Genomic DNA, 14,950 nt, shown 5'->3' with positions numbered 1-14,950 from the left:
AACCCATCAGTCCACCCCTACTTACTCCTCAAACCCATCAGTCCACCCCTACTTACTCTACAAACCCATCAGTCCACCCCTACTTACTCCACAAACCCATCAGTCCACCACCCCTACTTACTCCACAAACCCATCAGTCTACCACCCCTACTTACTCCACAAACCCATCAGTCTACCACTCCTTCTTACTCCACAGACCCATCAGTCCACCCCTACTTACTCCACAAACCCATCAGTCCACCACCCCTACTTACTCCACAAACCCATCAGTCTACCACCCCTACTTACTCCACAAACCCATCAGTCTACCACTCCTTCTTACTCCACAGACCCATCAGTCCACCCCTACTTACTCCACAAACCCATCAGTCCACCACCCCTACTTACTCCACAAACCAATCAGTCCACTCCTACTTACTCCACAAACCCATCAGTCCACCACCCTATTTAGTCCACAAACCCATCAGTCCTCCACCCCTACTTACTCCACAAACCAATCAGTCCACCCCTACTTACTCCACAAACCAATCAGTCCACCACCCCTACTTACTCCACAAACCCATCAGTCCACCCCTACTTACTCCACAAACCAATCAGTCCACCACCCTACTTACTCCACAAACCCATCAGTCCACCCCTACTTACTCCACAAACCCATCAGTCCACCCCTACTTACTCCTCAAACCCATCAGTCCACCACCCTACTTAGTCCACAAACCAATCAGTCCACCACCCTACTTACTCCACAAACCCATCAGTCCACCACCCTACTTACTCCACAAACCCATCAGTCCATCACCCCTACTTACTCCACAAACCCATCAGTCCACCACCACCCGCCCCCCCCCCTACTTACTCCACAAACCCCATCAGTCCACCACCCCTCCTTCCTCCACAAACCCATCAGTCCACCACCCTACTTAGTCCACAAACCCATCAGTCCACCACCCTACTTACTCCACAAACCCATCAGTCTACCACCCCTACTTACTCCACAAACCCATCAGTCTACCACTCCTTCTTACTCCACAGACCCATCAGTCCACCCCTACTTACTCCACAAACCCATCAGTCCACCACCCCTACTTACTCCACAAACCAATCAGTCTACCACCCCTACTTACTCCACAAACCCATCAGTCTACCACTCCTTCTTACTCCACAGACCCATCAGTCCACCCCTACTTACTCCACAAACCCATCAGTCCACCACCCCTACTTACTCCACAAACCAATCAGTCCACTCCTACTTACTCCACAAACCCATCAGTCCACCACCCTATTTAGTCCACAAACCCATCAGTCCTCCACCCCTACTTACTCCACAAACCAATCAGTCCACCCCTACTTACTCCACAAACCAATCAGTCCACCACCCCTACTTACTCCACAAACCCATCAGTCCACCCCTACTTACTCCACAAACCAATCAGTCCACCACCCTACTTACTCCACAAACCCATCAGTCCACCCCTACTTACTCCACAAACCAATCAGTCCACCCCTACTTACTCCTCAAACCCATCAGTCCACCACCCTACTTAGTCCACAAACCAATCAGTCCACCACCCTACTTACTCCACAAACCCATCAGTCCACCACCCTACTTACTCCACAAACCCATCAGTCCATCACCCCTACTTACTCCACAAACCCATCAGTCCACCACCACCCGCCCCCCCCCCTACTTACTCCACAAACCCCATCAGTCCACCACCCCTCCTTCCTCCACAAACCCATCAGTCCACCACCCTACTTAGTCCACAAACCCATCAGTCCACCACCCTACTTAGTCCACAAACCCATCAGTCCACCACCCTACTTACTCTACAAACCCATAAGTCCACCACTCCTACTTACTCCACAAACCCATAAGTCCACCACTCCTACTTACTCCACAAACCCATCAGTCCACCACCCTACTTAGTCCACAAACCCATCAGTCCACCACCCTACTTACTCTACAAACCCATAAGTCCACCACTCCTACTTACTCCACAAACCCATCAGTCCACCACTCCTACTTACTCCACAAACCAATCAGTCCACAACCCCTACTTACTCTACAAACCCATCAGTCCACCACCCCTACTTACTCCACAAACCCATCAGTCCACCACCCTACTTACTCCACAAACCCATCAGTCCACCCCTACTTACTCCACAAACCCATCAGTCTACCACTCCTACTTACTCCACAAACCCATCAGTCCACCCCTACTTACTCTACAAACCCATCAGTCCACCCCTACTTACTCCACAAACCCATAAGTCCACCACCCCTACTTACTCCACAAACCCATCAGTCTACCACCCCTACTTACTCCACAAACCCATCAGTCTACCACTCCTTCTTACTCCACAGACCCATCAGTCCACCCCTACTTACTCCACAAACCCATCAGTCCACCACCCCTACTTACTCCACAAACCCATCAGTCTACCACTCCTACTTACTCCACAAACCCATCAGTCTACCACTCCTACTTACTCCACAAACCCATCAGTATACCACTCACCTACTCCACAGACCCATCAGTCCACCTCTACTTACTCCACAAACCTATCAGTCCACCCCTACTTACTCCACAAACCCATCAGTCCACCCCTACTTACTCCACAAACCGATCAGTCCACCCCTTCTCACTCCACAAACTTTGTAATTCTATTATTTTAAATAAGCATCTAACACAGTCATCTATGTACTGCTATATTAAGAAGGTTGAATTGCCTCTCATTGAGGTGAGTCCTGCGACCAGCCTGTGATACTGATTTAGTTTTGCTAGTTTCCTTTACCTGTCATTAATTCTTCATATTTAAGTCTTTGGGGGATTGAATATCAGTTCCCGATATGCGTTAGTTATCCAGTGTTTGTAAAACATGTGATTTTTATATTATATGTGAACCTACAGTGGGAGATCTTAACAGTTTCTTCACAATATCCGTGTTTGTTTCAAACATGTTCAACAGAACATATTCTATACAAATATCTTCAGCTGGAGAAATGATATACTACTCAAAAGAAGTTAAAGAACACCCGAATCTTCATTATTACTAGACTGCCTCCGTGGTCTGGCGTTAGAGCGTTCGCCCGGAGAGCGGAAGGTCCGGGGTTCGATCCCCAACCACGTCATACCAAATAACGTTAAAAGATGGTACTTGTTGTTACCTTGTCTGGCCCTCGGCATTAAGGGGCTAAAACAAGGACTGGTCGGCTCGGAGTCAGTATACTGTGTCTGAGTGGGTATTCATGTTAAACTGTGGCATGGTATCTCAGTGGGCTAGCACTATAAAATTGGCATCAGTCCGGACTAGTACAAGCAGCCACACACACACGTGCATGCACGTCGCTATATTAGTGCAATAATCTTAGACACGACATTAAACTACATTTCACCTCGCCACCACCTAATAATGACTATAGTTAATATGTCATGTCATAAATATGCGTGAGTATGGTTTTACGCCTCTTTTCGCAATATCCCTTCAATATCCCAATAATATGAGCAAATTCGGTGTTGTTCAACTTCTTTGGAGTAATATATAATAAAATCAATACAAAACAAATGAGCCCATCTCCGTGACAAATCTCCATCTGGAGAAGGTCGAATGTACTTTATGTGCTCTGTAAGGAAACAAGAACCCACTCCTTGAGCCCATTTGTTCCCTGCGATGTTATTTCCAAAATATTTCCATGTCCTAATTTTTAAGCACATTGTTCCTGAGAGTTACAGCCCTGAGGCCAGAGCCCTGCGACAAAGCATTTCTGCAGTGTCATTAAAACCACTACCAAAATCAATACGAGAAAATTCTGTGGGACTTTGGAAATGCCCATCCTAATTCCAACACGGATTACATTTCGGAAGAATCCATACCGAAGGGGTGGCATTGGCAGAATTTGGACGTCCTTAAAACCCAGTTCTTCATTTTCTGTTACAGGCGAGTCCATTTTTATAGGGGACAGAGTGGTTACATTTGACTTACAAATGAAAATGGACTGTCCTAGTATTGATTTGGACAATGTGTGTCATCCCTTTCCGAAATCAGATTTTCGATTAGAATTCCGAAAGACAGGCATAATATGTCATTGTTGATCAATGTCGTGCGGGAATTGCTCCAGAGGAAAGAATTTTTAAAACAAAGAAAGGAAAAAAATAACAAAATTCTCAGTAATTGCTCTGTCCAGCCAAATCGAAATTTTTGCCAATTACGTTTTCATTACAAAGAAACACTCGATGAATAATTGGAGTTGGGAAAAAATAATAAGGCTATTTTCAAAAATATTGGTTCATTGAGAATTTATTGCAGGAGTTTTCTTTGGTGCAGTATTGTAAAGAAATTGACAGATGATCATTTGAATTTTTGGTTTGTGTTGAAACTGGACCATCAGCATAAGTTTGAGATCAATTTCCTCTCAGCATCTTGACAACTCAGTTCAATGACAATGAAACAATTTATAATGTTGGACACTATGAAAGTCTTAGAATGGCTAGACACGATGTCATTAGTGATTATTTAAAAGAAAATTGGACTTTAATAATTTAATATGCATAATATGATTCTATAACATCTGACACCCTTTGAAAAGCATTGTTTTCCAAACTCTGATCTTGAATACTGATTGCTTTTAATCTGTAACTTGAACATCACTTGTGTTTAACCTGCATTTCACAACGTACTGCTTGTTTGTAACCTGTTTGAAAACCGACTGTCTTGTATTTGAACACTGCTTATTCTTAAAATGTATTTGAAACCAGATCGGAATTAACCTGCATGTGAATACTGTCTGTTTTTAACCTGCATGTGAACACCTATTGTTTTTAACTTGTCATGTTAGAATCCTGTCTTCTGATTGGTCCACCAGAGGTATCAAATCTATGTTAGACCATGAGTTTTCTGCCTACCACATTAATGTAAAAGAAAATATTTATTCAGAAGCACTTCTTTTGCAAACCTGCCATTTTGGCAATTTTAAAAACGGATCTTACTTCCTAAACGTTGCTGAATAATGTCTCATGGTTCCTATGGTAGCAGCATGTGTAGAATTATATTTCTGGCAGAAATATTGACAAACTAGCAAGTATATTGTAAAATACAGTGACATCAACACTGCTAGACTTTTGGCGCTACTCTATCACATACTTTGACATCATGTCTATAGTATCACAGTGCAAGGCCTTGCCATCTGTAGAACTGTAAGACGTCATTATAGCGATTAATAATTTAGAACAAAACATTACAAAGGTCAGCTTATTTTCTGTAGAGATGTCAATATAAATAATGTTTCCAGGATATCTGCCACATGATGTGTTTGTCAGAGCTCCAGATAAGCTTTTGGTGTTGTGGGTATTTTACCCATGCATTTTAAAATCATTGGGTATCAGTAATTCTATCTGGGTATTCAAATTTCTGTTACCCACTAGTTTTTACACATGTGGGTATTTAAGTTAAATATTTAAAAACACTATTCATCTAGTCCCTGCAAACTGGTGTTGTGTGGGTTCGAGAGCTTTATAGGACTAAAAAATACCACGATACTTCCACAAGAAAGTGTGATGGCAAATGATCATGATGTAACTGTCATCGTGGAGTTTGGCAAGGTTGACGGAATGCCCGTTTATAATTTCAAAATAAGTTGCTGATTTGCTAATCGAATAAACAGGGTTACTTCACAATATTTTGATGATACGCACAAGTTTTATTTTTGTAGCGTATCTGTAATGTTCGTTGCATATTTGATACGCTTGGATTTTATTTTACTGCATATTTCTGCATTTCTGATGCGTATTTTACAAACACATCGGCAGACAAATACCGATCTTCACCAATCCCTGAATTTGCCTTTAAACCTACTGAAAATATAATGCTCAACCGATGACACATCACTAATCATTTCACAGTTTCTAAAGAGTTCACCCTATTTTTTTAATTGTGCCATAGAGAATGGAGATAAACCAACTGCTTTTCCAATTTAGAGGTTTCAAACTTCAATTTGATACCTGTAAATGTTTCATGTTCGAAACCTCACACTATCCCCGTAACATCTATCTCAACACCCTGCTAACTCCATCTCAACACCCTGATTACTCATCTCAACACCCTGATTACTCATCTCAACACCCTGATTACTCATCTCAACACCTTGATTACTCATCTCAACACCCTGCTTACTCATCTCAACACCCTGCTTACTCATCTCAACACCCTGCTTACTCATCTCAACACCCTGCTTACTCATCTCAACACCCTGCTTACTCATCTCAACACCCTGATAACTCCCATCTCAACACCCTGATTACTCATCTCAACACCTTGATTACTCATCTCAACACCCTGCTTACTCATCTCAACACCCTGCTTACTCATCTCAACACCCTGATTACTCATCTCAACACCCTGCTTACTCATCTCAACACCCTGCTTACTCATCTCAACACCCTGATAACTCCCATCTCAACACCCTGATTACTCATCTCAACACCTTGATTACTCATCTCAACACCTTGATTACTCATCTCAACACCCTGCTTACTCATCTCAACACCCTGCTTACTCATCTCAACACCCTGATTACTCATCTCAACACCCTGCTTACTCATCTCAACACCCTGCTTACTCATCTCAACACCCTGATAACTCATCTCAACACCCTGATTACTCATCTCAACACCCTGATTACTCATCTCAACACCCTGATAACTCATCTCAACACCCTGATAACTCATCTGAACACCCTGATAACTCATCTCAACACCCTGATTACTCATCTCAACACCCTGCTTACTCATCTCAACACCCTGATTACTCATCTCAACACCTTGATTACTCATCTCAACACCCTGCTTACTCATCTCAACACCCTGCTTACTCATCTCAACACCCTGATTACTCATCTCAACACCTTGGTTATTCATCTCAACAACCTGCTTACTCATCTGAACACCCTGATAACTCCATCTCAACACCGTGCTTACTCATCTCAACACCCTGATTACTCATCTCAACACCCTGATTACTCCATCTCGATACAACAACTTACAGCACAGCTTTCTTGTGAATGTCGTCTCAATGTTTATCTAGGTTGTATTAAACAGGTTTTAAACTCAATATGAAACTATTCCTCCACAAAATCATAAAATAATTCAATTCAAAGAACACACGGCTATTATTTAACATTTCTTATGAAGAAAATACTTCGCTTTGAATAAATACATAATTTGTTTTACAAACACTGTCAGTTGTTGACGTGAAGCTACATAGTTACTCCCAAACTGTACAGAACTCTTTATACACAACACTGAGAGGTGTACAGCTGTTTACAGACCAGCTGCCAATCAGCTGCCAATCAGCTGGCAATCAGCTGATAATCAGCTGGCAATCAGCTGGCAATCAGCTGGAAACATAGGGCTCAATACATACCTGCTCGACTCTCACTGTCTGCTGGTTTAACTTGTATTGGCCTGTTCATCTGAAAATAAACGACGAATATTTATAATACCAACAACGTAAATACTATATTTAGATATTTCTTTTCGCGAACACCTGGTATCATCACTAACTGATAGTGAGTGAGTATAGTTTTACGCCGCTTTTAGCAATATTCCAGCAATACCACCAGAAATGGGCTTCACACATTGTACCCATTCGGGATTTGAACCCAGGTCTTCGGCGTGACGAGCGAACGCTTTAACCACTAGGCTACCCGGACACCCCCTATCTGATAGTGATTCATAAACACAAGCTCATGATGTAGTCGGAATCAAACAATCGAACAATTTAGGCAGGGAATTCTTGTGAATATGGAAATAATCTTTTTTTTTTGAGTACCAAAATTCTTATTTATTGACTGCAATGGAATTTAAGTGCAGGCTTCAATTTATATATTGAATGACAGACTTCTGTGAAAATTTTTGTTTTGTAGATAGCAAAATATTAGAATAAAAAATATGTTTCTGATAATTGTTTCTGCTTGTCATATACTCCCCAGGGAGCTGAGAATGACAACTGAGAACACACTGGTCAATTGAGCATACTCGTATTTGGAAAGTAGCCATTATAGATATTCTCATGATAAGTATTCATTATTCTTCGAAATGTTGTGTGAATATATGCGGAGTCTGAGTCTCAAGAGACAAATCTCTGGATCTGCTAGTCCAAGAATCTCCCATAAATGAATTATTCACGTGAATATGAATTTCCACATTGTATAAATTTGGTTTATTAGTTCTGATTGACACACTGATTAATCACAAACTATTTCTACCCGTGAGACTTATTTAAGTGAAATATGCATAATTAAAATTCTCTTCCCACATTTGATTAAAATAAGAAAAGTGGATGTTTGATCCAACAAATTTAAAATGGTCTTAGGAATCCATTTTGTAGTGGGGGACAGTGTTCTTAAGAGAGGGTTGAAAGAAACACTCCCCCCCCCCCCACACACACACACACACCCCCTCCCCCACCACCACCACCACACAACGACTCTACTTTCTTTATTTCATTCAAATGTGATTTAGCTAACCATATTACAAACAATTGATTTTTTTTGTTCAAACACACCAAAGAAAAGAAAAGGGCAGACACCTTGATTTGAAGTTACCAACATTGTACGAGTTCTGTCTTCTAATTACAGAACATCAATACAAACGATGTTCATTCACAAACAAAAAAATATTTCAACTTCATAAATGACAATTTAATATCAGGAAATAATTATCCCACTATACGTTCTTTAGGACAGACCACTATATTTTGGGGGCATGGATCCAGCCCTTACACTCTCCCCATCCTCAAAAAAAATGTCTCCCCCGAAAATGAAAGTCAGTCCCTTTGATGAAAATGTCAGCGCCACAACAAACAATCTCGACATCTTGCTCAAGTATAAAGGGACTTTGTGTCCATTTCCATGGCAACCAACGCTATAAACATAGCCATTGGACAGGGATATCTATTTTCATAGATGTTGAGTAATGTTGTCAAATAATTAAATAGACAGGGAAATAATCAGATAAAAGCCCCGCACAGTTGTATAGTTATCTCGGCCTCTCGGCATCCAAACACTTGCATCCTAGATTCCACTTACAATGACACTTGACAAGATGCTGCTCCAGCATTCTCCAAATAAACATACCTTGCTTCCATTTCATCGATAACACTGATTATTACCAAATTTATAACTAACATTCCATGAGTTTTAAATCAAGAAAATAAACGAAATTATTTGTTTAGTGCGATAAAAGGGCACAGAGTAAACAATGCTTTATTTCGGGTTGAAAATTCATTGTAAATATCAAAACATATTTAATCTAGATTGTGTCTGTGATTTGAATTCCTTATGAAATAATAAGTTTTTCTAAACGAGGTATTTTATAATAAGCTTCTTATGCAATGAATTATGAATTAACAAAACAAGTTTTCCGAATAAGAAAATGTTCCATGGTTTGATAAAATCATTTAAGCCAAAGATTCAGAAATGAAACAAAAATATATCAGTGAACCTATAAAAGATATAAGAACAAAAAATATTTTTGTCATATTCGGTTACTCAATGTTTTCCTCCTCCAAAAAATGAGATACTCAGAAAAACCTTGTTCACAAAACGCAATGATAGAGTACATAAATAACTCAGAATTAAGAAATGTTTGATCACTGAAAGGATAAACCACAATATCTTTGACTCCAAAATATTTCAAATATTCAGAATAAGCATCTTCCAACTACGGAAGCCTTTTAGGGCCATTTGTATTTTTTTTTTTTTCTTGAAATGTGTAGATACTAACTTGAAATTTCAAGATGTTATGTTGAAATTTCAGAATACTAAGTTGAAATTTCATGATAAAAAGTTGAAATTTCAAGTTAATATCTTGAAATTTCAAGATCATTATCTGGAATTTTTAAAAAAAGTGGCCCTGAAAGGCTTTCGTATCAAACATGAAGCAAGCTGGCAAGAATTGTTGTGTTCCGCCATTGTTGTATCACACTACCAGCATATTCAGGATTCCATACAAATTGGATTTTGATAATAATATATATGAATCCTAACAATATAAGACGAGGGTGATATTACACCTTAGATACAATACATGATGATAGAAGCTGGAAATATGACAATGAACAAACATTCTCATTATGCTCCCGATACTCTTACAACAATAGATGCAGGCGATGCTCCGAAAAATCAATACCTGACAATAACGAGCACAGGTGAAGCTAGGAATCTCAGGTAAATCTGTCTTCATCGTTAATAGCAGCCATCAGCTGATGACTAATCGAAATTAACGAGCACTGAAATAGATGCTGTGATATTGACATGCTGCTCAGAGTTTGGTTGTGTCATTGATAGAAGAAACTGGTTTTCCATCTCTGTGTTGATGATGGTGAAGTGAAGAAAAACTGTTACCGTATTTAACGTAATAAGCGCCCCGCTCTAATAAGCGCCCACAGCGATATTTGCTGATATATTGGCTAGTGAACAATCCCAATTAGCACCCCTTCCGATTGATCAATGTACACAAGACTTATTTATTCGTGTATAATACGTGTGTTATATGCACCCTTAATTATGAGCAAATAAATTCTGGAAAAATATATGTCGTATATAAACATACAGGCGCTCAGCATAAACCATGAAATTTACGATCTTTCAACTCAATTTTCACCAAAATAATATTCTAATAAGTGCCCCCTATTTCTAATTTTGAGAGCACCAAGGGTGCTTACTATGTTGAATATGGTAACTGTAATTGTGGCTCCGTATTGACAAGAAAATTGTAATGTAATATATTGGTTACAGGTATATGCATTGCAATATGTATTGTGATATATTTGGTGCTGAAGTGTTTGACAGTGATTAACACTGATTGTACATGCAGATCCTATTTTCTACATATCGAAGTATGGTCAGTTGCCACCATTTTGATGTCTTGGATAGAGGGAGATATTGTGAGAGAAAAATCACTTCCGTGTGTCTGCTGTTTTATCAACCAATTATGACTTGGTTGGTTTATTTGTTGTTTAACGCTTCACTCAGCAATATTACAGCTATATGACGGCGGTCTGTAAATAATCGAGTCTGGACCAGATAATCCAGTGATTAATATCATGAGGATTGATCTACACAATTGGGATTGATGACATGCATCAACCAAGTCAGCGAGCCTGACCACCCGATTCCATTAGTCACCTCTTACAACAAACATAGGTAGCTGAAGACAGAATCTAACCCGGATCTTTACGGAATTCGGGGGGGGGGCAAGAGCAAAACCAGCTGTAAAACAGACACACGCAGCAAAAAACATTAGAAAAGGTAATGAGTGGCTATCCTCTCTGTGAAGGAGTCACTCCAAGGCATGTGTACCCTGCCAAGAACATGGAATACAAAAATAATTACTTAAACTTAGAATTGCTGAAAACATGTAAAAAACAATTCTCTCAAGTATGATTTGATTTAAACCAGACTCGAAAAGGATTTCTGTGAAAACAAATGATTGTCTTAAGTATGAAAAAGACTGTTATTTCAACTATTGAGTTCATATGTTAGCGTGTTCCGATAACCAATTACCAGTACTTTCATCAGTGACGCCAACAGACAAATCTCCTCGATTGAGGAACCCACTAAATTATCATGTCCATGTCAATGTTCAAAATATTTGAGGGACATATTCAATGTCTTCGAGGATTCTATGACTTGTGAGATCAGGTAAAAGAAGAACATGTTTGGCATGTTTGGAGTTGATTTTGTCATTTTTTAGACATTCCAAACAAAACAACTAACACAGATTATTTACCAGCTTGTATGGTTTTATAAGTTAGTTGAAAACTACACAAAACAAAAATGATGTTACTCAACAGAATTCTTTGCGAGACCTCTAAAGTAATATGGACACCTGCCCTCGACGTCTTACTTCTCCGCATGGATTCGAGAAGAAGAATTACATGTCCTTCTCAAATTCTACAGGTTTCCTCAAACAAAAAACATCATGAATGATGTTCACTGAATGCACTTTTAATTTCCGTCTCTTATGTCAAGCAAGATTGAAAAAAGGAACTTCTAGTGTCTCCTTTCTGTTGCCAAGGCAACCTGAAAGAATAACCAGGGAACTTGAAAACCATCGTCTTAGAAGTGGACCTTTTCACCACCGCCTCAATATTCTTAGCATTGAAAGCTAGTTGTGAAGTAACTAGTACTTAGAAGAGGAGCCTCTTAAAACATTTTAATGAACACCAGTTGTGAGGCAGATACAACCTCTTCCGCCATATTGTATTTGTAAAGTTTTCAGACAGTTCCACTCTCATGATGGCTATCTTGATCAAATAAAAATAAGACTCTCACATGTGGCACCAAGTTTGAAAGAGAATAAAATTTTATAATGGATTTTACACATGCAATGCATTTAAAGTTGTTTTAAATGTTTCACATTCTTGGTCGACAAGGGGCAGATGTTTCAAGCTTAAACGTTTTTCAAAGAGTACTGGATTCATCAATGTCCCAACTGTCTGTGTGATGTACAGAACTCTTTCGTGTGTTGGAAACTCCAATGATCTCAAATAAGAACAACATTTTGTGGGTTGAAGGTGCATGGTTTATTTTGGAAGGGGAAAATTAGAAAACTTCAAAGTTTCAAAAGACCGACTGATGCCACCAACTGCAGGTTTCCATAATTATAGACTTGGAAAGGAGTCATTTTACTTTAATGTCAACGCCAGAAATCCTCATTGCAACCTTAACAGATGTTGTTTTTGAGGCAGTTGGTATTGTTGCTGTTGCTGTTGCTGTTGCTGTTGATGTTGCTGTTGCTGTTGATGTTGCTGTTGCTGTAGAAGGATACTGAAGGAACTGGTGATATATTCAAACATTTGGAAATTGGCTGTGAATATTTATTGGACTGTCATGTCAATAAGATTTTCCTGTTTGTCTTCTTCTTACATATCTAAATGAAACCAATTAAATAACTGCTCACATCTTGTCATGCTCTGATCAACTTTCTGTATTAGACTGTATACCGTATTGCCTCTAAAATCACAGTAGGTGGTAGAGATACTAATTTACGAAAACAGGTTTCTGTTGGCACGATGTCAAGAGGTTGGATAAAGGCAAAAAAATGCAATATCAAAAGTTGTCACAGTTGATTTGATGATATGCATGAAATGAAATCTCAAAATAAATTTTCAAACACGGAAAAATATAAAGGACAAGGACCCGTGAAGATCCGGGGTAGAATAGGTCTTCAACAACCAATGCTTGCCATAAAAGGTGACTATGCTTGTCGTAAGAGGCGACTAACGGGATCGGGTGGTCAGGCTCGCTGACTTGGTGGATACATGTCATCGATCCCAATTGCATGGATCGATGCTCAAGATGTTACTGGATTGTCTGGTCCAGATTCGATTATTTACAGACCGCCATCATATAGCTGGAATATTGCTGAGTGCGGCATTAAACAAACAAACAAACAAAAAATGACAAGATCTGTTCATTCATATGCCTTTTTAAAATATAGGGTAGACTCACATGGAAAACCCAAAAATATCTATTAGTGAGGAAAGGAGAAAAAAATATATCACCCTGGCCTAACTTGAAAACACCAAATAGATAACAATCTAACATGGATGATGATGACGACAACGACGACGACGATGTAAATGATGTGATGTTGATGTTGACGTAAATAATGATGTGATGGTGGTGATGATGACGACTGTCTGTACTATGTAATGAAACACCAAATAAATTACAATCTAAATTGGATGATGATGATGATGATGACAATGACAACGACGATGATGTAAATGATGTGATGTTGATGATGATGTTGATATTGAAGTAAATAATGATGTGATGGTGGTGATGATGATGACGACTGTCTTTACTATATAATGAAACACCAAATAAATTACAATCTAAATTGGATGATGATGATGATGATGATGATGATGATGATGATGATATAAATGATGTGATGGTAATGATGATGTTGATGTTGAAGTAAATAATAATGTGATGGTGGTCATGACGATGATGACGACGGGCTTTACTATGTAATGAAACACAAATGTTGATACTTTATTAGACCTGACAAGCACTCAAAATGTTTGAAAATGTAACATTTCAAGTTCACACGCTCCAAAAGAAACTATCGCCAAAACAAGCACAAATTATTTCAATATCGGAGACAAATAATATTATCAGCAATAAACTGCACTCAACTCCGAAAAAACACCGATGTTGAGAACAAAACAGTTCCGTCATTGGATGAAGATCAATCAGACATTCCACCAACTACCCTCATCTGAAGCTATCGTGAAGAGAGCCAAATGATGGAGACGGGATTTAATACAAAAATATCTTTTTCGAGGCGATAGAAGTGGGTCAACCACGGTGAAAAAGCTTCAATCCTTTTAACGCTGTTCACAGCACCCACTGAAATGTTTCATGTTTTGGAAATCAACTCCATGATGCTCCATCATAACGCGAATAAAGATGTTGAGTGACAAAGTTTGATGAAAATATTTCAAGAATGCAGCAAGTGTAATGATTTGGATTTTTCTAGAAAGAATTACATCAATATCGACTTTATCGTGATGGGAATGTGGTAAAGCTACTCTAAAAATAGATAATATTGTCATGATATTTCCTGATATATGCTTCTTCTCTTATCCTTTTTAAATATCTATACAAATAACACATTGAAATCCGAAAACAATTTAAAAAAACAAAACACAGCCATGTAGAAGGGGGTGCGCATTATACACAAAATAATGAGTTTTGATGTTTTTTTCCCCCATGGAAAGATATTACTGTGAGCACGTCACACCGGAAATACCATATGTCAACAAATCCATACTGAAGTACGCTAAATCATCATGTAATTACACTGTCTGGCTATAAAAAGTTTCTTTGTATATCTGGACATGTTTGTAACTTATTTCATTCATTTTATTCAAAATT

General features: G+C 39.1%; 1 protein-coding gene across 14 annotated transcripts in view; it reads right to left on the bottom strand.

Annotated features, from left to right (window-relative positions):
* Nucleotides 1-14,950, bottom strand: part of LOC124140753 (CUGBP Elav-like family member 3-A) — a 272,175-nt gene that overhangs the window by 109,943 nt on the left and 147,282 nt on the right. For all 14 annotated transcript variants that reach the window (XM_046508472.2, XM_046508480.2, XM_046508471.2 and 11 more), the window contains exon 3: nucleotides 7,420-7,468. In XM_046508472.2, the coding sequence (XP_046364428.1) occupies nucleotides 7,420-7,468 (49 nt within the window). The remainder of the gene's footprint in view (nucleotides 1-7,419; nucleotides 7,469-14,950) is intronic.

Source organism: Haliotis rufescens, unplaced genomic scaffold, assembly GCF_023055435.1.
Source record: "Haliotis rufescens isolate VD_foot unplaced genomic scaffold, xgHalRufe1.0.p SCAF_60, whole genome shotgun sequence".
Classification (NCBI taxonomy): domain Eukaryota; kingdom Metazoa; phylum Mollusca; class Gastropoda; order Lepetellida; family Haliotidae; genus Haliotis; species Haliotis rufescens.
This window is presented reverse-complemented; position numbering and strand designations above follow the sequence as displayed.